The 24,605-nt window shown below is 40.0% G+C and overlaps 1 protein-coding gene across 3 annotated transcripts in view; it reads left to right on the forward strand.

Moving 5' to 3' along the window:
• GNPTAB (N-acetylglucosamine-1-phosphate transferase subunits alpha and beta) overlaps positions 1–24,605 on the forward strand; it is a 72,573-nt gene that overhangs the window by 21,537 nt on the left and 26,431 nt on the right. For 2 of the 3 annotated variants that reach the window (XM_019446590.2, XM_019446589.2), the window contains exons 2-7: positions 2,225–2,310; positions 9,347–9,466; positions 10,773–10,814; positions 12,830–13,035; positions 18,574–18,638; positions 18,907–19,041. In XM_019446590.2, coding sequence (XP_019302135.2) covers positions 9,360–9,466; positions 10,773–10,814; positions 12,830–13,035; positions 18,574–18,638; positions 18,907–19,041 — 555 coding nt within the window. In that variant the 5' untranslated portion in view covers positions 2,225–2,310; positions 9,347–9,359. Of the gene's footprint in view, positions 1–2,224; positions 2,311–9,346; positions 9,467–10,772; positions 10,815–12,829; positions 13,036–18,573; positions 18,639–18,906; positions 19,042–24,605 lie in introns of those variants that run through there. The other variant, XM_019446591.2, reaches the window with a different exon arrangement.

Consider the following 24,605-nt stretch of genomic DNA (forward strand, 5'->3'; position numbering starts at 1 on the left):
TATTTAACAAGGAAGATGGCATTTTATAGCTATATGCCTGCTATATAGTTTGGTGCTATGTATGATACTAAAGTAGAGCTCATTGCCCCGCCTCTTGGAATTTCCAGTCCAGTTGGAGAGGCCAGTTGTATGCACATACAGCCTCAAATCTGCCATGACTAAAATGGGAATCCTACCAGCTCTCATCCCCACTACACCTGTTCCTCCCATGTCATTTAGTGGTCCCATTGTCTCTTCAGTCACTCATAGTAGAAATACTGGAAACCTGGCAATCACCTTTGCTTCTCTTCTTCTTCACTGCCCCATTCAGTCTGGTAGCAGATCCCTGTAACATACTCCCTGTCCCCCAGCTGAACTGCCGTCAGACTCCTGTTCATCCTTTAAGACTGTTAACATTGCTTCTTCAGGGAAGTCTTAAGTGTCTTCCTTCAGTGCACTTGTAGCCAGCAATAAACTTTTCTATTAAGCACTGGCTATAGTTTCTTGAAGTCAAGGAACTTACCTTATTTCTTTTTGTAAACCCAGTACAAGGCACATTAGACCCTAAGTTTTTAAATCAGTACCTTGAGTGATGGGAGGGTTATTAGTTGTATTTATGGTGTTTATGAAACAGCCCAGTGACGTAAGTCTATAAAGATAGGCAGAGGCCAGATGCTGAAAGCCTGAATACCATGCAAAGAAATGTTCAGTTGTAGTTGGGCACATGGGTTCACAAGGTCTTTCCTGTAGCCACATATTGTCATGTGACTGCATTCTGGCCAGTGAAAACAGAAGTGGTAGGTGCCCCTTCCAAGAAGTTTCTTTAATGGAAGGGCATTTCATTCCCTATCTCTCCTCTCTGCTGGCTGGAATGGAATCTAAATGACTGGGCTCCCCCGTAGTCATGTGAGTGTAGCAGGGCCACACATCCTAGGATTTGTAGTGTGGGAAGGAAGCCAGAAGAAGCCTTCGCAGAAAGGAGGACATTCCAGGAAGAGGAATAGTGAGAGGACACACTTGAAGGTCAGATAGAAGAAGATGACCTGGCAAAGGAGACTGAAAAGGAGTCACCAGAGTGATGGGAGGAAAACCAAGTGGTTCAATAAGGAGGAACTGGGCAGCCACTACCAACTAAGATAGAAATGGCAAAAAATGTCACTGGATTCGACAATATGGAGGCATTGGTAAGACCACTGATGTGGCGAGGGCAGAAGTGATATTGGAATAGGCTAAAGGGTGAATAGAGCCTAGGAGGTGACTTTCTAAAGACATTTGCCCTTGAAAGAATTTGGAACAGAGGGACCAGCTGGCAGAGCGTGTGGAGTGAAGGGAAGGTTTTCCTGAGATTACTGGAATATGCTGACGGGAATAAGCCTGTTGAGAGGAAAAGAGAGAGCAGGCAAGGTCTTAAGATGAGTTGATGAGATCCAGAGCAAGTGGACAGAGGTGTGATGTTTGCAAGGAGGAAGGACGCTTCCTTTGTGGTGAAGGGAATGAAGAAGAAATGGGGCACATTGGGTTGGCTTCTAGATTTCAAGTGCAGACATGAGGGAGCTCCGATCTAAAGACTTCCGCTCTCTCCTGAACTCTTCGGCAAGGTCATCAGCTGAAACTTCACAGATAGTAAGGCTTCATATCTTGTCAGTTTCTTCTGTTTTAGCTTTGTTCTGTGCTCTGAGGAGAGTCTCCAAAGTTTTGGATGGATCGTGTCGCTTGCTTGAAAATCCTTCAGTGCCTCTGCTTCCCATGGCACACAGGGCACAACACAGTCAAGGCCTGATTTCCCTTCTCAGCCCCATTCTCTCCACTTACTCCACTTTGCTGCAGCCAAAGCCAACTGCACCATTGCCCTGAAACAACTCATCCTTGCTGCTTCTCAGCCTCGGAACCTGCTCTTGTGATGCTGTCCTTTTCTCCCTACCTGGTGAACTCATTCTTGAAGACCCAGTTCTCATATTGCATCCTTTTAAATCTCTTTGATTTCCCTCCCCTTTCCACAGGCCAGTAACTATAGCTTTTATTTATATATCTGTATAACTTTATATATCTGCGTAGCTTTTTTATCTGGGTCGACCACAGTGTCTGGTATACATGAGTTGGCATTGGGTGAATGGATGAATTTTAATTGCTTTACCTGTTCCTTTAGTGATTTTTAATGAAATTGAAATGAAATGAAAGTTATATACTCTTAGTATTTGATGCAGAGAAAACATTCTTTTTTTTTTTTTTTTTTTTTTTTTCCTAGGTGGTTCTGGAATGGAGCCGAGATCAGTACCATGTTTTGTTTGATTCCTACAGAGACAATATTGCTGGAAAGTCCTTTCAGAATCGGTAAGAAGAAATCAGTTTTGGAGAGTAGCTTCTTTGGACTTAGAGGATGAATCACGATTTCACTCTTGCTTTAAATGTAACAGTTCAGGTTGAAGGGGGGGGGGTCTTTCCAAGTGTAGATATGGTTTAACTTATTCAAGGCTACTCCTATCTGTGAAGGAACCTTGTAGTCTGTCCTCACATTTTATGGTTGAAAAATCTGATTCCCAAAGAGTAATCCTGCCTTGCGGTTTATTGAGTACTTTGAGTTACACGATCTCATTTTATTATTGCCCTAGTTCTATGAGGTAAAGGTAATTCAATCTGTCTGCAGGATGAGGAAACTAGCTGGCTACTCTGGCCAGTAGTCTTCTGTTCCAAGCTCTGGCCCATATTCTTGTTGACTTCACTCTGTTAACCAGAGCCATTCTGTGGAAGCCACTGGAATTGACCCCCTACCTACCCCTGTGGTCACCATATCTTGCTGCCTCACTGTGAGGAGGAGCAAGCCTTACAGGTTGGGTCTTTTTCTCTTTAAGGCCAAGCTTCCTGGTGCAGCCACTCTTAGATGCTGTCTTCAACCTTTTCCTTCAAGATTTTTTTCCTCCTTCATAACACAGACCTCAGAGTGGACTCAATCTTTCCCCACATCTTCCTTCCCTTCCTGCAGCTAAAATGATTTGCACAGGCTCTTTTTGGTTTTTGTCTATAAAATTAGTGCTTAAGTTGTTTTATATCGTAAAAGCAGTTTATGTCTGTGGTTGAAAACAGTTCAAACAGTACATAAAAATAAAAAGTTAAGCCTCTCTGTTCCATTTTGAATTTCCCCTCATCCAGAGGAACCGTTGTTAATGATTTTTTTAAGTTTATTTATTCATTTTGAGAGAGAGAAAGTGGGGAAGGGGCAGAGAGAGAGAGAGACAGAGAGAGAATCTTAAGCAGGTTTCATGCTGTCAGCACAGAGCCCGACACAGGGCTTGATCTCATAAACCATGAGATCAAGAGTCGGATGTTCAACTGACTAAGCCACCCAGGTGCCCCTGTTAACAAATTTTTGTTAATGATTGTTTTGGTAATCATCATTCTAACTTTAAAACAATAAGTGGAGTTCTCTCCTTTTTTATTCATTTTATGCAGTATCTATTGACTCTTTTCCATTGTAATGGTGCATAGCCAGTCGTTATGGGGCTAAGAGCAGTAGGTGACCAGAACAAATGTGGGGTAGCTAACAGGGGTAGTTAACCTCATTAGACCAGAGTCTAAATGTCAGAGGCCATAACCACAAACCTCCCTTGATCCTGACTGTCCATTTTCCCCTGAGGATAGTTCTCATAAATCTTTCCCTCTGCTCTCACTGAACCGGAAAACCTAACGAAACTGCAAATAACTACATTTGATGTCGGTTGGCTCACCTTCAGAGTTATCTGAGGATCTGTAGACTGCATCACCAATTCCTCTGGAGCCCTTGCTCCCTGCTTAGAAGTACTTCCTTGTCCCTCTGTTCACTTTTTATGAGTCCCTATGTGGTTTCTGTCAAATAAGTGTTTTTTTTAAATTAGTGTGCTAATTAGATGTGTGCACTATTATAGTCCTGACCATCTTAGGGAGGAAGGGCTATGAGATTCTTTGAATTGACTAAAGCTTTACTCTTTGCTCAGTGCCCTATGTGTGAATGACATCCCTCAATTTGCTCCTTTAACAGAAAAGGAATCTTTAAGCCTTACTCTGTTTTAGACACTGATATATAACTATCTGTGGTAAAGAATTTCATAGTGTGGTAGGGAGAATGGCTTGTAAGCAAGTAATTAGTGAAGTAGGGAAACTCGAGGCTTTTCTCTTAGGATCTCTTAAAGATAGTTTTCAAAGACTCTAGGGTTCTGCAAAACCCAACTATTTTTTATAAGAGTTCTAAGGTGTTACTTGCCTTTTGTACTGTGCTGACATTTGCACTGGTGGTGTAAAAGCAGTGCTGGGTAAGATCGCCAGACCTTAGCATGAATCACTGTATTCTTCACCACCCTATATTTGCAGGGGTCAGATAAAGGTTAGTTTCACTTAAAAATGTTCTTGTTGAAGCACTAAAAGTTATTCATTTGGCTATATCTTGACCCTTTGGCCACACATCTTTTTAATGTTCCGTGTGATGAAATGCACCTGACCGTATGGTGATTGTCTTGAGGAAACCCTGGTGTGGTTGAGTTGCAACCTAGACCAGCCCTTCTGTTTCATGGGACACCACTGTCATAACTTGAAAGGACAGATGACAGTGTGATTACTCACAATGGTCATTTGACAGATGTTTTCTTGACAGTGAATAAAGCAATTCTGTCTCTTAAAGGAAAATGAATAATAGTATCCGTTGCCAATTAGTATCCGTTGCCAATGATAAAATTTGAGCTTTCAAATGTAAATTAGAATTTGGGAAAACTTGTTTCTATCACTGTGAGCTTAACAGTTCACATATCATAAAGACTTCTCTGACTAGATAGATATGTGGCATTGTCCACAAAAATCACATTCATTAATATTATATAGGAAAATTAAGGAAATATGTCACCATTTGGCAGATGTGTATAACTCAGTAAGCTGTTATTTTCCAGATAACCGATACATTGTTACAGGATCCTTACAGGTGTTTACAAAATCTTGCATGGGTAAAAAAGTCATTCAAAGTGTAAGAAAGACCAATGGATTTTGGTGTGAAAGCACAAAAAGTTCTTTAATGTGGCTTCACATTCCACACTGCAACGAATTTTTAAGCAGCTACCACTTATTTTGGTAGGATCAAAGAAGAAAACCTGCTGTTACCTGAAAAGGCTATTAAAATACAACTCCCCTTTCCAGCTACATTATCTGTGTGAGCCTGGGTTTTCTTTATACACTTCAGCCAAAACAACACGTGGGAACAGATTGCAGACAGAAGATCCAAGGTGCTTGTTCTTTTCTACTAAGTCATTAAAGAGATTGGCAGAAAAGTGAAACAATGCCTCTCTTCTCACTGTTTTTTTTTTATTGTTTGGGAGAGTATTATTTTCATTAAAAAAGTTATTCATGTTAACATTTTAAGATGAATTAAGTATTTTTATAGTGTTTCATTTTCAAATATGGCAAATGTGAATAGTTACAATCTATAAACAAAAGTTTTTGGGGATCCTTAATTTTTAAGTGTAAAGGGTCTGGAGAGTAAAAAGTTGGTAGAGAACCATTTCTCTCACATAGCAGTTCTTAAAACCTTAGTGTGCAGCAGAATGCCATGGAAGGCTTGAGAAGATACAGTTTCCCCCACCCCCAGAGCTTCTGCGTCTGGAGGTCTCACAGGCGCTCACAGAATTTCCATTTCTAACAAGTTCACTGGTGGTACCGAAGCTGCAGGTCTGGTGACTACGGAGAATACTACAGATTCTTGATGAAATACAATTTTCCTACTTCTTCATTTTCATTTTAGCTGATTTTCCTAAGAAAAGCTCAAAATGGATTGTCTTTTTAAAATCAAATATTTATCAACCTACTGTGCTTTATGCTGTGCTAGGTGCTGATGGTGCAGTTGCATGAATCCCTGCCCTGAAGGAGCATCCAAATTTTAGAAGGAAAAGTAGCTTTAGAAAATCCAGATATTGAGGTCAGCGGTTTTAATCAACCATTCTTGTTCTCTTTCTGAAAAATTTTGTGTATGGGTGTTAAATATTTCTCCTCCTAATTTTAGATTGCATTAAAATATAGTTTGGTTTTTATATAAGGATATTTCAAAATTGCCTAATTTTGAAGATGACAGGTAAATAGATCATATATAACATATCACATGTTCTAATACATTTTAAAATACCATAATGTTTATAGGGAGTTTTCATCATTTTGCCAGTTTCTCTGCAAGTCTTTTTAATGTTATTTGAAAAAAAATTTTTTTAATGTTTATTTTTGAGAGAGAGAGTATGAGTGGGGAAGGGGCAGAGAGAGAGGGAGACAGGATCTAAAGCAGGTCTCTGCACTGACAACAGTGAGCCTAGTGTGGGTCTTGGAACTCATGAACTGCAAAATCATGACCTGAGCCAAAGTGGATGCTTAACCGACTGAGCGACCCAGGTGCCCCTTTTAAAAGAAAGGTCTATTCTATATGTCAGTAACAAGTGAATATGTAAATTATCTACTACTAATTATAAGGCATTAAGTCAGTCTGGGCCTAGTCTTGTCATCTCTAAAATGTAGGTATTAGATTAAGTGTAAAATCTCTTCCAACTCTTTGGCACTAAGATACCATTTAAGTTCTGAGTTTTCATACCTACTTTATAGAATGTAGAACCAAAGGACTACATTCGTAGTATCCTTTACATGTCATAGTGCCTGTGTATTCACTTAAACCAAACTGATTAAAATAAAAGCTGTATTACTGTCACCATGGCTTTGGTTCTGAGTCACAGGTGACTTATTTAGTCTTCAACTCTAAGATAAAGGCTTTCTTTCATCTGGAAACTTAGATATAGTGGTCTTGTGGTCAGAAATAAAGACTCAAACTCATTGTGGCCATGTCTAATAGTAGAAAAACAACTGACTCACTGACCTGGGGCAGATCACACGATCTCCTTAGTTTGTTAGTTTAACACCAGAGAATTAAATTGATCTTGTAATACAAACTTATTAGAAGAGCTAGTACATGAATCCATTTTATACTTAATTATTTCCCCAAATGAACATGTATGGATATCTCTTGATTCTATTAAAAGATCTTTAATAGCAGGTGATTACTTTTACAGGATAGCTTTGGAAAGTGCAATTCTTTAAAAAAAAAAAAAAGTTTAAAAAATATGTCATCTAAGCAGTTTTTTCAAATTAATTTTTAGTCTGAGAAATTGAGAGTGAGATGACCTTGGATAATTTAGATGTGGGAATACAAGACCGACCTTCCTTCCTTCCTTCCTTCCTTCCTTCCTTCCTTCCTTCCTTCCACAAAAGACTGATTTATATGTTGAGGGAATGAACTTAGAGTTTTAATTTAGCCAATGAGTATATGTTAAATCCCATTCATGTACCAGGCCCTATTTTTAAGCATCTTGTGATGAACAAGAGAAACTCACTGACCTCATATAGAATTGGCATTTTGGGGGGGGAAGCTTTTTTTTTTTTTTTTAACTTAAAAATGTGAACTACAACCTGCATATAAATCATTATTTCTCAGATTTCTGGACTGGCAGCATTGGCATTACCTGGGATCTTGTTAGAAATGTGAGTTCTCAGGCCCCACTCCAGACCTAATGAGTCAGAAACTCTGGGGATGGAGCCCAGCTATCTGTTTTTACAAGCCTGAAGGTGATTCTGTTGCCTGCTAACATTTGAGAACCACTGGTATAATAAATGCGATTAAAAAACCTAGCTGAGGAAGGTTTGTGTACTGTTACTTATGGTGAGGAGAGAGAGTCTGAAGATATGGGAAAGAGAGGAAGTAATTGAAGCAGAGCACAGAATGCATAGTACCATTTCTGCCCTAGAAATACTCCATCTAGTGGAAGATAGACATGCATAAAAACTAGTACAACATAGTATGCTAAGAGTTCCTTAGAGTACAGAGTACAATGGAAACTGTGTGGTAAGCAGTACATTCTCTTTGTGGGAGGTGAGGGAAGAGGGCAATTGGGGAAGGAGGATATTTTAGACAGTGGGAGAGGCATGTTCAAAGGTGCAAAAGCTTGCAAGTCTTACCCTGCTTGGGTAAGCAATTGGAGTGTCTAGAGCACAAGGGGCACATTATGGAGGAGTTTAGATTTTATTCTGCAGACAGTGGTGAACATTAACAGGAGGGTTGGTAGATGCTCAGCTATCACATATGCCTGAGTATGAGGTGATTCCTGATTTCCTGTGAAGCTCTGGGTCCCTGGTTCCTCTTTGACCCTCATCTTCTCTTATGCTCTTCCTCTTGCTCCCCTTGTCTGTGACACACTGGCCTCTAGTTCCTTGACTGTGCCTGTTGGGTGTCTGCCTCAGAACATTTGCACATGGTGTTCCCATTCTCTGGACCATTCTTCCCCTAGTTACTCACATGGCTTGCTTCCTCTCTTTCACGTCTTTGCTGAAATGCCACCTGCCTATGAGTCATAATGAACTACTATATTATAGATCTGAAGTAGACCTGAAAGATGGGGAGGATTTGGTTAAGTTGGTAAAAGAAAGGGGAAGAGAGCTTTCAGCAGGGTTAAAACCTGAACAGAACACAAACATGAGGGTTAGGTGGGATACTCAAGAATTAGATGCCTGCCTCACTCCTTATTTTGAGGAAAAGATTAATAAGGAAAAACTTTAGCAGTATCAGGAAGGTCTTTGCTAGTGTCTCACATATATCATGGACTCATTGAACAAATACTGAGTGCCTGTATGCTGGGCACTTTTCTAATTGATTGGGTACATTAGGGAACAAAACAAGAAGGTTTCCTGCCCTCTTGGAGCTTACATTCTGGGGGAGGGACACATACAATTACCAGTGTAGGTAACAAGTTAATTATTTAATATGTTAGAAAGGTGGTCAGTGCTATGAAGACAAGAAAATGCAGGGCAGGGTGAGGAGGGTTGGGAGGGGCTGGGCTTGGGGCAGCAGGGAATAGGAGGACTGCAGCATTAAATAGGGCTAGGTCTTCATTATGGACTGTTGGATAACTCCTTTTTGGTAATTTTGTTTTGCTTTTAATTTCTTTTCTCTGTTTGGGGGCATTTGCATTGCAACACCCTTGTTTGTCAAACTGAGCATGTAGCAGTGTAAACTGAGCTTCTGGGACCTCCTGACGGTCTTAGAAGTGGAGTGATGGCAGCTTCTTTACAGGGTGGTTGTGAGGATTAAATGATGCAGAACTGCAGAAATTATCTGCGTGAATCTTGCAGAGAAAGTTTTTTTTCAACAAGTCGTCTCCCAGCTTCAGCTTGAAGTCATGCAAGTCTGTGATACAGTTGGCTAGATTACCTTTTCATTGATTTTTTTTTTTTCATAATCTTTGAGTTTAAGTCCTGTTATATACTCTTATTCCTAAATGTATTGGAAAAATGCATGTAAGCTGAAGGACCTGTGGCTTTGCCCTAGGCTCTGTCTGCCCATGCCAATCGACGTGGTTTATACCTGGGTGAATGGCACAGATCTTGAACTACTGAAGGAGCTACAGCAAGTCCGAGAACAGATGGAGGAGGAGCAGAAAGCAATGAGGTAAAATGGAGTTTTAAAAAACAAAACACACTCTGGGGTGCTTGGGTGGCTCAATCATTTAAGCATCTGACTCTTGATTTCTGCTCAGATCATTATCTCATGGTTCACGAGATCAAGCCCCACATCAGGTTCCGCACTGACAGTGCAGAGCCTGCTTGGGATTCTCTGTATCTCTCTGCCCCTCCACTGCATGTACCCATGCTCACCCTCCCCCCCCTCCCACCGAAAATAAATAGAACTTTAAAAAAAAAAAACTAACAATAATTGGAATTAAAAAGAAACAACAACACACAAAGTTCTATGAATACAAGTAACAGTGCATTTCAGAAGGGTAGGGTGATGTTCACAGTGCTAATCCAAACAAAAACCTGCATCTCAAATTCGTGCCATTACAAGATTTTGTCACCCATGTGTCTGACCCTTGTTTCTTGGTACCCAGTGAGGACTCAGCCACTTTGTCAGATGGCCATTTTATGACTGTGCTATTCTAGTGATGCCTTGCTCTCTGAGGGCCTGAAAGGAAAGGAGTCTCCCACGGGTTCTTGCTTACTTAGTCTGGGTCCCATGTGTGATACCTTCATGAAATAAGGTGTTATTATGGAAAAAAGTTTCATGGTAAGACCCATTATTCCCTTGAAAATAAAACAGGCCTACAGACTTAACTTTTTTCCATTTGATAAATACAGTACAAAGTATGTTCCCTTTACCCCTTTTAATGTTAAATCATACAATATGGAATTAGAAACTGCTAATTTTTTTATATGTGGAATTTTGATCATTTTAGTTCTTTTATCTGGGAAAGGTACAATGCACTTGAATGGAGAGCCTTAAGAGCTAGAAATCTGGCTGATATAACTTCCCCTCTGATTCCTTAGCATTTTCTGAGAATTTCTCCATTTCTCCATTCATTTCTTCATTCATTTCTTCATAAATATGAAGTTGCAGGTCATTGGCCATGTTACACTGCAACAAATTTTCTCTTTCTCTTTGTGTCAGAGAATAGGATACCTTCCCAGTGCATGAAAATAACTTTGGCAGCCTGGTACCATGTTTTAGTAGTAAAATGTAAAAGCTTAAGTCAACTTTCATGTTACTATGGGAGGTATGTGATAATAATTTTTGAGCATATTTCATTGAAACTTAAAATTTATTATGCATATTAAATGATGTAAGCATTGTATTTCCTAACCTACTAGTTAGTCCAGTGGAGTAACTAAGAAAATCATTGTTGTTAGTTACCTTTTGTTCACATTTCGGACTAGTACTAGCTCATGAATATGTAATGAAATATATTTGCTTTCATTAGAGAAATCCTTGGGAAGAACGCAACAGAACCAACCAAGAAGAGGTAAGTGTTTTGATTTTCCTCTTAGGAATAGAAGTTGAAGTGAAACTTCCAGGTTCTTGTTTTTTGTTGGATATACAGTATTTTGTGTTTATTGTTCCTGTTTAATCCCTCATCTGGTAGCTTTAGACCCCCAAATTAATTGCCTCTTTTAGATGGGAAATCTTGTAATGCCAGAGGCATAGTTGATTGAGAACTCTTGTTTGGGTTGTAGCTAACAAAAGCTTTATTGTTTCTGGATGGGTTAGGTTTTTGGATGTAAGGTTTTTCTGCTCTGCTGTTTCCATCAGTCTGTCTTGGTGTGCTGTTCTCTTGGTCCACTTAATGTGTAACTTACACCCAGTGTTTTCATTTATAGGATTTATATCCATCATTCAATTGTGTGTTCATTATATATTTCCTTATTTTTAAAAGCTGTCATAGTTGTATGTCTTATATTTAAGGACTTGGGAAGGGGATTTAGCTCAATGCCAAGAATCAGATGTGTCTATTGTGATTTGAATCCTACCAGACTCTGATAGGTCCTTAAAACAAAACTGCCTCACTGACAAGCAGAAATCTCTGTTAATGGCACTTTCTCACTTAACCATTAGTCTTAAAATAAAAGAGTTATTTTATAGAAATGATCCTGAGGAATTTTGAGATTTACAAGTACCTTCTGAATCATTTCTTTATGTTCTATATATTTATTTATAAATATACCACTGTTAAAACTGTTATTTTTAAATGACAAATAAAATTTTTAATTATTTAAAGTAAGGATGCCATGTTACAAAGGATTGAGAGGAGTGAAAAGAAGATACTTCTATGGCCCCCATTCAACAACTGTGATCATTTTATTATTCCCTTTTTGTGCATATATTTATAGTTGTAATTTGTAATCTCTGTGCAATTTTGTATCCTGCTTTAAAATTTTATATAATCTACACAGCTATGTTCAGAAATTATCTTCATGCTTCTTACTTATTCTTACTTATCAACTTTAATTGTTGTATAATATCCCGTAAAGTAACTGTACTATAATTTACTAAATATTAGGCACTTCTGTATTTTCACTATTGTAAATAGTTTGCAATCTTATATTTGGGTCTGTGGCATTTTCTGTATGTGGGTTTGTTTTTCCTGTTTTGTTTCTCTTCTCCTACTTGGACTAGATTCCTGGAAGTGAACTACTGAGGTAGAAGCATATGTATAAGTTTTTATGGCTCTGAGTATACACACATATACTATGAAATTGCTTCTCCAGAGAGAAAATGGGAACACCCATCTGCAGTGACACCAGCAGTGTTTGAAAGGGATAGGTTTACTGGACTTGCAGTAACATTGAGTCCATTTTTTGAGCGATGCTAATTTAGTAAACAAAATGTGATAACTCTTTTTTTTTTTTGCATTTCTTTATTAGTGCAGTTGGACAATTTTATATATTGCTTAACTAGTCATAGCTCTCTCTTTGTGAATTCTCTAGCCGTGTTTTGTCCATTGTTTATTTAGGTAATATGTTTATTCTAGGCATTCCTTACATTTAGATAGAAATACCTTATACATTTATATTAGAACCTTGTCACATTTGCTGTTGTTTCCATTGGTGTCGTGTCTTTTGAATGTACTTTATTGTATTCTGATCAGAATTGATAAATTGTATCTGGTAGGATGATACTCTATTAAACAGAATTTATTCCTGCTCTGCCAAATGATATAGGCTTCACTGGAATTATGAATAATCTTTAAGATGGTAGTAATGAAATGCTTAGTTTCTTGTGCACCTTTGAGTTAGTAAATTTTGGTGACAATCATATTAATAGGAGTTTGAAAGCTTGAGAGCTGTACTTGTTTAATAATTTTATGTCCTACTTGCTCTCTTTTTCTATTCTTGAGATAAAAATTCTTTGTTTATTAAAAAATTATGATTTTTTTATGGATCTAGAAAAACATCTGCAAAATTCAGTAGTACTAACAAGATTTTTAGTGTTGATCACATTTTCACGAACGTTTGTGAGCATGTTGGTGTTTGTTTCCAGCGAGAAGCAGTTGGAATGTTTGTTGACATACTGCATTAAGGTGCCAATGCTCGTCCTGGACCCAGCCCTGCCAGCCAGCGTCACACTGAAGGACCTGCGATCTCTTTATCCTTCTTTTCATTCTGCCAGTGACGTATTCAACGTTGCAAAACCAAAAAACCCTTCCACTAATGTCTCAGTTGTTGTTTTCGACAGTACTAAGAATGGTAAGATCACCTTATGGGTATTTGAAAATCATGTTCTCATTGGCAGTTTGAATAACAAAATTCTGAATGGAACAGACATGATTCAATTTTAAAGAAGTGTCCGCTAAACTAAAAACATAACAAGAGAGGCAGAAGAGCTGCCGCTGTATTTCAGCCCTAACTTCAGAAAGGGATTTAATACATTTTACTCTGTGTAATACACTTGTCTTTCTGTGCTGTGGTCAGGACCTTAACTTTGTTATGTAGATTAACCTTATTCTCTAGCCTCTGAGTCATTGTGGAGGCTTATTATTATTATTATTATTACCACCATATAACTCTTCAGCAAGGTTGTTTTCTACAGTATGGACAGAACATACCTGGAACATTCTTACTTTACGTCCTGAAATAACTGGTTATACAGTTGATTTGGCCAGATAATAGAATTGAAATTGTAATTTCCGGCCTAGAACAATACCTGCATCTAGAGATCCCATCCTCCTACTTGGCCACTGCGTTGCTGAGCCCCATGCCTGTGTCTCCTCTGGTATGCTGTCTCTCATGCTTCCTCTGCACTGAGCAGAGTCTCCTTAGAGGCTCTATGTTTTTCACTTGTGTAAAATGAAAGCTGTCACATTCCCTTTATAGCATTGAGGCCTAGTCTCAAGTTCCCATTCTTTCAGTGTCATACCTCCCAGCTTAAATCTTTGGAAGTATCTTCGATGTGTTCTTGCTTTTTAATCTCCATCACCAGTATATTGACCTCACCCTATTACTTTTGCTTTCTGCAAATGATTCTCCCCTTTCTTACTCATCTCACCTCCCCCACACCAGACCCAATTTCTTCACACAGGCTCCAGTGATAGCCGCCTAGCTGCTCTGCCTACCTACCTATAAAGTTCTTCTCCAGTCTGTCCTGCACATAACTGTAAATAAATCAGAAAGCTCTGATTTTATTGGTTCGCTCCTTTTTGAAGACAATACAGTAGTATTTGTTTTTCACACGATAGAGAATCCTTTTCCCTGGTGTTCAGGACTCAGCTTTGATTGCCTTGACTCTGCCCATTGTTCCTCACATTCCAGCCCTCCAGCATCTCCTTGAGGCTGCCCTTGTCATCACACGTGGTGCTGCTCTCCTGGTCCCCTTTCCCTCCTACCCCATCTCCTGTTCTTTCCCACCCCATCTCGAGTTCTGTCTCCATGAAGATCCCGAGCAGTGCATTCACAGTGATTCTATTTATTTTGACTTTTCTGTATCCCTGTACTTGTCACCCGACTCACAACTTAGTTGTTGGTTGTGCAGGAGTTTATGGTATTTTCATCTAATTTTTTAATCGAGCAGAAACCTTATCACTTACCAATTTGTGTCCTGAACATTATCTAACATCACACTATCTTCCTGGTACTTAATGAGGTATTTGTAACTTGAAAGGAAATTCAAGTTTCCAAGTTAACCTTTCTAAGTATAGATATCGTCCCTTTATGCTATAGATTTGTTTCTGAACTGTTTTGTATAAAATATTTTTGTTTTTAAGTTACAGTTTAAATATATAGGGAAAGTAAAGGGATAGTCTTGGACAAATTATAGCAAATTAATCTGTTTTCTTGTTTGGCTAAATTCAGCTTTGTTATGTACGTATGTATATATGTATGTATGTATGTATTTCATTTTGAGAGAGAGAGAGTGTGGGAGGGACAGCGAGGGAGGGAGATGGAGAGAGAATCCCAAGCAGGCTCCGCACTGGCAGCACGGAGCCTGATGCGGGGCTTGAACTCATGAACTGTGAGATCATGACCTGAGCCGAAATCAGATTCTCAACCAACCGACTGAGCTACCCAGTCACCCCTAGCTTTGTTCTTTAAGTAACTATAGTTAAGGTGCTCTGATAACATTCCATCTGAAGAGAAAAAGGAATGACATTATGTTAAGAATCATAATAATTCAGTTATAATATCTATGGAGAGAATCTTGGGTTTTTCCTCTGCGAATTTTATAACATGGTAAAGACTTAAGAGGTTGTAAATTTTGATATAAATAAAATCTGTATTAAACTAGAGTCTTCTAAACATTGTTTTTGAATTCCCACCTGGGTTTCTGTTTGCCTGCCCTACTTACTCATTTGTTGAGTAAAGATTTGTTGGGCCATTGCGGTTGTTCCAGGAAAAAGGGAAATGGCAGAGAACAAAAAAGACACATCCCTACCTTCACGGAGCTCATATTTCTAGTGCGCCGTAGACACATTCTTTATCCTCAATTATCTAGATGAAGGATTGCCAAATTCTTTCTTAAAGGATCAGATAATAAACATTTTGGGCTTTATGGGCCAAGAGGCAAAATGGAGGATATTATGTAGGCATTTATATAAGTATTTAACATTTAGCCTTGTTAAGATGTCAAAACTGTCCTTCACTTGGGGCTGTACTAAAACAGGCAGTGGTTAAGTTTTGGCCATGGAATGCCGACCCTGATCTCGATAAAACATTTGTTCCACATTTGATGTTCCATTTATCTCATTTAACCTCTTTTCAGTTAATTATCAAAAACTGTTGACTTTTTTTCTCTTTATGAAATACGTCATTTCTGCCCCTCCGATGACTCTGCTACCCTATCGAGTGGACAGTACTTCAACAACCACACAGTCTAGCCCTGTAGCCTGGGCCTGGGTTTCCTCAGCAAAGTGGTGTTTCCAGTTAAGCTTACTCCCTTTGATCTAGAGGAACTGAATTTTCTCCTGTGATAGATCACTTTACCTCTTGACTACACTGACCTTTACAAGGAATTATAAAGTGTTTCCTTGTAGCTTTCTCATGCTGGTTAAACTTGTACCCTTTGGAATCTTACAGAACTAATGTAATATACTCCCTTTCCCATGTGACATTTCTTTTCATTCTTACTCCTTTAGCTGTCTCTTAGGGGCTTGTGTTCTAGTTTGTTCTTCTCAGAATGAGCTTTAGTTTCTGTTACTTTTATAGTGTGTCAAGTAGAATAGAACCTTTTTTTTTCACTGTGGTTCAGTCTGCAAAGAGAGTGGGTCTGTTCATTCAGTAAGTATTTATTATTGAGTGCATACTCTGTGCCAGGTACTTTTCTCAGTGCTGAAAATGCAGCAGTGAAGAGAGAGACAAAAATCTTTGCCCTCATTGAGTTTACCTCTTGGCAGAAGGAGACAGACAAATACAGCATACAAATAAATTATATAGTTTGTAGGAGACAACTGGTGTACAGAAAAATTGAGCAGGGGAAATCGAGTGATAGGGGCAGACTCACTGAGAAGGTGATTTTTGAGTGAAAATTTAAAGTAGGTGGGAGGACCAACAACATGAATATATGGGGAAGGAGTGATTCACTTAAGTGGAATAGCACTGCAAAGTCCCTGAGGCAGGAGTGTGTCTGGCGGGGAGGCTGGTGTGGCTGGAATAGGGTGAACAAGGGAGAGGGGCAAGAGATAAGCCTAGAGAAGTAATGGGGAACATAGGGGGTCTGCCCTGGCAGCCATGGTGAGGACTTTGGCTTTAACTCAGAGTGCAGTGAGCAGTCATTAGAGGGTTTGAGTACAGGAGTGATATGATCTGACTGATGTTCCAAAAGGAGCAGTCTGGCTGCTGTGGTGGGAATAAACTGAGGAGAGGCAAAGATAGAATCATTCAGGCAAGATTCAGGCAAGAGGGAAGGTGACTTGGATCAGAGTAGTAGAGAGAACAGGTTGGATTGAAGGTCAGTCTAACAGGATTTCCTGATGGGTTCATGGTGGTGAATAGAGCCCCGCTTTCGGTGAGCCCCAGTTCCTTCTCTCTCTCTCTCTCTCTCTCTCTCTCTCTCTCTCTCTCTCTCTCCCTCCCTCCCTCCCCCTCTCTCCCTCTGACCTTCATGGAACACTCTCTCTCTCTCTCTCTCTCCCTCCCTCCCTCCCCTCCCTCACTCAGCACCCTCTGTCTATTAAATAAATGAGTGAGTAAATTAAGCAAGCAAGCAAGCACAGAATTACAGTAGAAATTCAGTATGGCCACAGCACATTGTTGACTCTTACTGAACTTGCCCTGGACTAAAACACCTGTCTTTCTAAAGAAACAATCCATGCTAGGGGCGCCTGGGTGGCGCAGTCGGTTAAGCGTCCGACTTCAGCCAGGTCACGATCTCGCGGTCCGTGAGTTCGAGCCCCGCGTCAGGCTCTGGGCTGATGGCTCGGAGCCTGGAGCCTGTTTCCGATTCTGCGTCTCCCTCTCTCTCTGCCCCTCCCCCCTTCATGCTCTGTCTCTCTCTGTCCCAAAAATAAATAAAAAACGTTGAAAACAAAAAAATTAAAAAAAAAAAAAAAAAAAAAAAGAAACAATCCATGCTAATGCTCCAATACTTCTTAATTTATGCTCGTGTAGTTGGTTTTTGGTACCAGCTTAAAGGTCTTAACCTTTGTAGCAGATTTCATTTTGTTAGGTCTGACTCATTGCTCCAAATAAGAACTTTGGGGAACCCCTAGTATGTTATCCAGCATAATCACTTCTCTGTTGGCTTTATGTAAATCCACACATTTCATAGAAGCATGCCTTCTATGTCTTCCAAAACCTTGAAAGACTGTTGAACAACACAAACCTATGGCACGATCTTCGAAACCTCTCTCTAGGTTAATTGTGGCTTTATAATTTCAGTTTTCAGTCAGAATTGGTTATAATCCACTGAACTTAGGATCTAGGCTAAGTGTCTGTTATGTCCATAGAGATGACGTGAGATGTCATTAGCTACCTTGCTGAAATTGTGCACAGATGACATACCACATCTATCAGAGTTCTCTGATCTGCCAGCATAGGAGAGAGACAGAAAGAGACAGGTGCATATCTGATAAATTTATTTGTTATGAACTCATAATTCTTACTGCTCAGTGCTTCCTTTAAAGATTAACAGTATACTGCAAAGGCTTTGCTTTTTTTCATTGCTCACCAGTTCTATTTTTATGGTACCTCTGAAACTCTTTCCCAGGATCGACAGCCATCTTGACAGGCCAGACCCTGCTTTCCGTGCCCATTTTGAAGATGACAGCCTTCTGACCTCTCCTATTTAACAAGATCCTTGGGCTCTCCAGATGACAGCAGCAAGCAGATGATCTCATTTGTCCCCATCACTTTAGAACACTCTCCCAGTTGGGCTGTGTCATCGCCCCTCTGCACCCTCCAACTTAATCTGCTCTTTTCGGCCTTACCTGATGAATTTTAGGAATTCATTGTCACCCTTGAGGGAACCCTAGGACCTACAGTGGTTCCCTGCTGTTAATCATAATGCCATTGGCCTGGCTTTCAAGGGCCTTTCTTCTGGTTACCCCTTTTTCCTAGTACCCACCACTCCCAATGAATCTCTTCTACAGCACTGCAAAATTTAGCATTTAATTGCACACTGGTATTACATCATTCCCCTTTTGTTGGATGGGTTAATTTTGTTTCCCCCAGCTACCTGTTTTTGAGACCATATAACAATCTGCTATACAGTCTCAAAATGCTTTGTAGTGTCCTGGCAGATATCATAGTAGTATTCATTAAGAATGTGCTTGCTTATTGTATTCTTTATTGTAGTGGAAGATGCCCAGAATGGAATGTTTAAAGGAAACAGCAAACAGACAGTTTGGAGGGGCTATTTGGTATGTTATTTTAAATCAATTGTATTTATACAGTAGGTTAGAATAAAAGTATAAGTAATAAAGCTGTTTTACCTTGAGAGGCTTTTTGATACTTTTCCTCTCAGCCTAGCTTACAAGTATTAATGAGTGCCAATTTAAGTAACTGTAATGTTCTGATTTTGAAGCTGGTTGATAGATGTAGTAAATCTTTACTAGTTTTCCCAGCTGTAAGTTTTTACCAGCCATATGGTGTGGAAAGTGAGTTGTGTTTTTCCCTCTCTTATTTTAGACCACGGATAAAGAAGTCCCTGGGTTAGTGCTAATGCAAGATTTGGCTTTCCTGAGTGGATTTCCACTGACATTCAAGGAAACAAATCAACTAAAAACAAAATTGCCAGAAAATCTTTCTTCTAAAATAAAACTGGTAAGAGCATAGGAACTGAGCAGTGAGTATAACATATTTCATGTAATGCCCGACTGTTCTCTGTGGTCCATTTGAATTCTAGCATAGCTGATAGTCATAAGCAGAGCAGGTCTCTATTCTGCCACAGTGTTGTCTTTCTTTATGGAAGATCCTTACCCTTTTCTTTTTATTTGGGCAAAAGTCGAAGAGTCTTACTTGGTTTACTGGATTCCCAGACAGAAACATGATTCATTTGTTTAACAAATGAGCTCCTACTGTGTCTCAGGTGCTGTTACACCTGCTGAGAGTATAGCAGTAGACAAAACAGACAAAAGCCCTGGTGGAGCTGACAGTGCAAGGAAATGGAAGCACAGGGGAGGGAGTAGGGGAGGTCAAACTCACAGTAAGTCGACAGGGACTGCAGCCTGAGCCTTTATTAAGAGCCTTCACTCATAGAGGAAGGATGCGTCAGATACTTGGAATTTTGATAACGTGAAAGCCTTCTTCACTAATAGCTAATTGAGCCACCAACGTATTTAGAACTTGTACCTATTAACTCCATATGTTTTTGTTTTTTTTCTAAAGTTTTTTTTAACATGTATTCATTTTTTTTTCAACGTTTTTTTTTTTTTTTTGGGACAGAGAGAGACAGAGCATGAACGGGGGAGGGGCAGAGAGAGAGGGAGACACAGAATCGGAAACAGGCTCCGAGCCATCAGCCCAGAGCCTGATGCGGGGCTCGAACTCACAGACCGCGAGATCGTGACCTGGCTGAAGTCGGACGCTTAACCGACTGCGCCACCCAGGCGCCCCAACATGTATTCATTTTTGAGAGAGAGAGAGTGTGAGTCGGGGAGGAGCAGAGAGAGAGAGACACAGAATCCGAAGCAGGCTCCAGGCTCTGAGTTGTCAGCACAGAGCCCAACATGGTGCTCGAACCCACAGACCGCAAGATCATGACCTGAGCCAAAGTTGGATGCTCAACTGACTGAGCCACCCAGGCACCCCTAACTCTTAATGCTTTGATGCCATTTCTTAGGGTTGACTCTGGAGGCTGACCCAAGACATGCCTTTTCCTTAACATTTATTGTTTTCAAGCCACTTGCTCTATTGTGTGGGTGTTCTTTCCTTTTGACCTTATGTCAAGACGCCTGCGGTTCTGTCAGAAACATTCCGGGTTATGAAACATGAATGCCTTTTTCTTAGAACAGAAGGCATAAAGTTCTGGGCTCAGAAATTTTTAGGGTCTGGTTTTCTTGATTTTGCAAGGAAACATTCTTTAAATTCTGCCACGGTCAGGTTCCTGATTCTTACTTCCTTCTATTGATGTCGTTTAACAATTTAGAGGTGAAAGGGTAGAGATGAGGAAGCAATGGTGGGGGAGAGCAGTGATTGGAGAGTTCTTGAGTTCCTGTCTTGACCATATTTTTTATACTCTGCCCCACTCCTAAAGTTCCCTTTAACTTCTTTTCTCCATAAATGTACCACTGTTTTAAGATATACTACATCACCTCTGTAAGTGCGATGGTAATAGAATGATATTTATATTCTTTCTTTTTTTCATATTTTCCTGTTTTTTTTATGGTACCTGGAAATATGGTAGTGTGCAGCTAGATCAGGGTTGAATTATTACTGATCTTCAGTTATTTAAAAATAGATATTCCTCCTTCCTATAAGTTTTTTTGTTTGTTTAAATTGAAAAAGTTTGACATAACACTATGTAAATTTAAGGTGTACAACATGTTACTTTTTTTTTTAATGTTTATTTTGAGAGAGAATGAGCGAGCAGGAGAGAGGCAGAGAGAGAGGAAGAGAGACTCCCAGGCAGGCTTCACGCTGTTAGCAAAGAGCCTGATGCAGGGCCCAATCTCACAAACTGTGAGATCATGCATGACCTGAGCTGAAACCAAGAATCGTCTGCTTAACCGACTGAGCCACCCAGGTGCCCCTATGATATGTTACTTTAAATACATTTATGTATTGTAATATGATTGCCATGGTAGCAGTATTTATCACTACATAATTATAGCACAGTATTGTCTATATTGATTATACTGTGTATTAGCTCTCTCTGGCTTATTTATTACTCATTGCAAAGTTTGTGTTTTAAAACATCGGTCTTATTCCCCAGTCCCCCATCCCCTGGTAAATACCATTTTACTCTGTTTTTTATGAGTTTGACTTTTTTGGACTCCACATATAATTTGTCTTTCTCTGACTTGCCTCACTTATTAGTGTAATGTACTAAGCATTAGGTCCATCTATGTTGTAACAGATAGCAGGATATCCTCCCCTCTCACGGCCAAATGGAATATTACTATATTCCATTATGTATATATGCTACATCTTTTTTTTTTTTTTTTAATCTGTTCACCTGTTGATGGGCATTTTGGTTGTTTCCATATCGTGGCTATTGTGAATAATGCTGTAATAAACATGGGAGTGCAGATGTCTCTTCAAAATCCTGTTTTCATTTCCTTTGGCTATATGCCCAGAAGTGGAATTGCTGCATCATATGGTAGGTTTATTTTTAATTTTTTAAGGAACCTCCATATTGTTTTCCATAGTGGTTGGACCAATTTACATTTCCACCAACAGTGGACAAGGGTTCCATTTTCTCCACGTCCTTGCCAGCACTTGTTGTCTCTTGACTTCTTGATAGTAGCCATTCTGACAGGTATGAGGTGGTATCTCATTATGGTTTTGATTTGTATTTCCTTGATGATGAGTGATGCTGAACATCTTTTCATGTCTGCTGGCCACTTTAATGTTCTCTTTCAAAAAATGTCTACTTAGTTCTGCTCATTCTAATTTATTATTTATTTATTTCTCCTTTTTAAATTGGATTTTGTTGTTGTTAAGCTGCATGAGGTCTTTATATTTTGGATATTAACCCCATTATCTAATATATGGTTTGCAAAAATTTCCTCCCATTCTTTAGGTTTTCCTTTCATTTTGTTAATTGTTTCTCTTGCTGTGCAGAAGTTGTTGAGTTTGATGTAGTCTCATTTATTGATTTTTTATTTTGTTGTTTGTGCTTTTGGCATCACGTCCAGAAACTCATTGCCAAGATTGCTATGGAGGAGATCCTTCCCTTTGTTTTCTTCTACGAGTTTTATGGTATCAAGTCTTATGTTTAAGTCTCTGATCATTTGTAGCCAATTTATGTGAGTGGTGGGAAGGAGGGATCCCTCTTTTCACTGTTCTGCATGTGTTTTTCTCCCGTCACTTATTTTTCGTACTGATTTGGACAGATAAAAGCATAGATTAGCATTCGTTTCCCCCAATGTTTATTTAGCTTCTTGGCTTCCAAGCTATTGGTTCGAGAATTATAGACACGTGTAGCTGTACTTCTGACTGTTAGCTCAACTTCCTTATGCAGAAAGAATGACATTCTTGAATCTGTTTATATGATTCCAACTGTAATACATTTTTAAAGGAAAGAAGGTTCATGATACATCTCCATCCTCCACTCGGGTTTGACCACCCCACTGCTCTTTGGCTGCTGCAGGTGCTCACCAGTGCTGACGGCTTTTGGTGCGTCTGTTGGTGGATGGGTGTGTGCCACCAAAGAATGCCAATCCTAGTAGCAGTTAACCCTTCAGCAAACTACTTTGGGTATGGAGTGGTGTGTGCAGGTAGAAGTAGGGCGGGGGAGTACCTTGAATTGGACGAGGAGTACCAGCAAGCTCTGTGCTCTGTGCATGATGATACCCCCTTCCACCATTCATTCACCCAGCTGGAGCTTTATTTGGACTCCCAGACTTGTCTTTGTGGAGGCTATCACCCCCTCTGAGGGTCAGGCTGAGTACCCACAACATTCATTACAGGTCATTTTCCTGATGCCAACACCTGCAATCAATTTCAGGGATTAGAACTTCTGGTTTTTGGAGGCTAAAGAGAAAATGACCAAGGGGAACAAGAGGAGTGTATCAGCAGTTGAGGCCAATTCTTCGAGTGACTGTTTTTCTGTAGGTTCCTCTTCCTGGTTTTATTATGAATACCTTGAGAATGAAGTTTCCTGTCACTGGGTTCCTGTCACTCCATTTAGAGTGTGAGCTTTTAGTAAATGTCTGCTGTGTGCCAGGGAGTGTGCTAAGGATCACTGAGTGAATAAAAGCATTTAAGTAATTTTGGGGGGTGATCACTTCCAAGTAAGTGTTTATACAGTGTTGTAGGAACACCTGGGCTTTAGTTGTACTGGGGCAAGGAAGGCTTTGCAGAATAGAAGGAATCTTAGCTGGGCCCTGAACACAGCAGCCGTTCTCCTGGCAGAGAAGGGAGGGGGAAAGACCATTCCAACAGTAAGGAACAGCTTGAGCAAAGGACTGGAGGCCTATAAGTCAATGGTTTCCTGAAAACCAAGGCAGCTGGTTCCTGGAGGCTAGAAACCAGGCAGGGATTTTGCTGGTGCTGAGAAAGGGGAAAAGAGATTGAGGCCAGATTGAGAAAGATCTCCTGTTAAGGTGCCTGAACTTTATCCTGGAGACAGGGGGCAACCAGGAGCACTTAATCTGTTTCTAAGGAATGTAATAGGTGAAGGTATGGTAGGCAGAGATTAAGCAAGATGAGGCTGTGCAAAAAACCAGTTCAGCCACTGTGGCTATAGCCCGGCAAGATGTTCAGGTTCAGCAAGTGCCTTGGCAATGGTGCCAGTGATGAGAATGGTTCCAAAAACATCTGCAAGAAGTCCTCAGCATGACCTAGTGACTTATTAGCCATTGGTGAGAGGGAAGGAAAAATGAAAGGGGAAGTGGATGTTACTAGTGAAGATGGAAGTGATGGCTTTAACCACATTTGGAGCCTCCATGGGGGAAGCAAGTTTTTTGGAAAGGAAATCCAGAGCTTAGCTTAGGGCGTGTTATGTTAGAGGTGCTTTGTGGCATGTGGGAGAAGAGGGCTGTTAGACACTGGACTTCAGGACCTGAACGAGCTGGACCGTTTTGCCCTCCCAGGGTCCTCCGGGAGGACTTGAGGTAGGCCTGTGGCCTCCGAGCACCCAGGGCTCGGTTATGTCCTTTAGACCCTGCCTGGGCACGAGTGCCCAGGACAGGCACTGCCTGTTCACTTGTGTACCCCTCATGATTACCACAGGGCCTGGCACCTAGGGGGCCACTCCAGAAATGCTTGTGGAAGGCATGAGCAAGAAGAAATGCTGTGACTGAGAACATACCTGCCGTGTACCATGGCCTGGAATATAAAGGGAAATGTTTGAGCAATGTGATTATTCTAAGAAGTCACTTTGGGTTTTGGTACCATAGTCATATACGTACAACTTTGCATTTATCGTTCTGTTTAGAGCAAAACCAGAATCTCCTCACTCCCGAGGAGGGAAAGTAGGGTTGAGTGTAGTTGCAGTTGCAGAACAATAGATTTGAATTCATTGAAACTCTTATGTGGCCTATAGTTTTACAAATAAGTCTTTTCTATTAAAAGCTTTCTAGTTTGATGTCATTAATAACCCTTTATCTGTAGAATTTTTGTACATGATGGACACAGAATTCACCTTTTGGGAAAGGAGATTATCCTTTGGTCTTTATTTTTAGCTCACTCTAAATCATTCTGTATTTTCAGTCATTTTTACT

This window comes from Panthera pardus, unplaced genomic scaffold (genome assembly GCF_024362965.1).
Source record: "Panthera pardus isolate Hobbes unplaced genomic scaffold, ASM2436296v1 HiC_scaffold_6, whole genome shotgun sequence".
Classification (NCBI taxonomy): domain Eukaryota; kingdom Metazoa; phylum Chordata; class Mammalia; order Carnivora; family Felidae; genus Panthera; species Panthera pardus.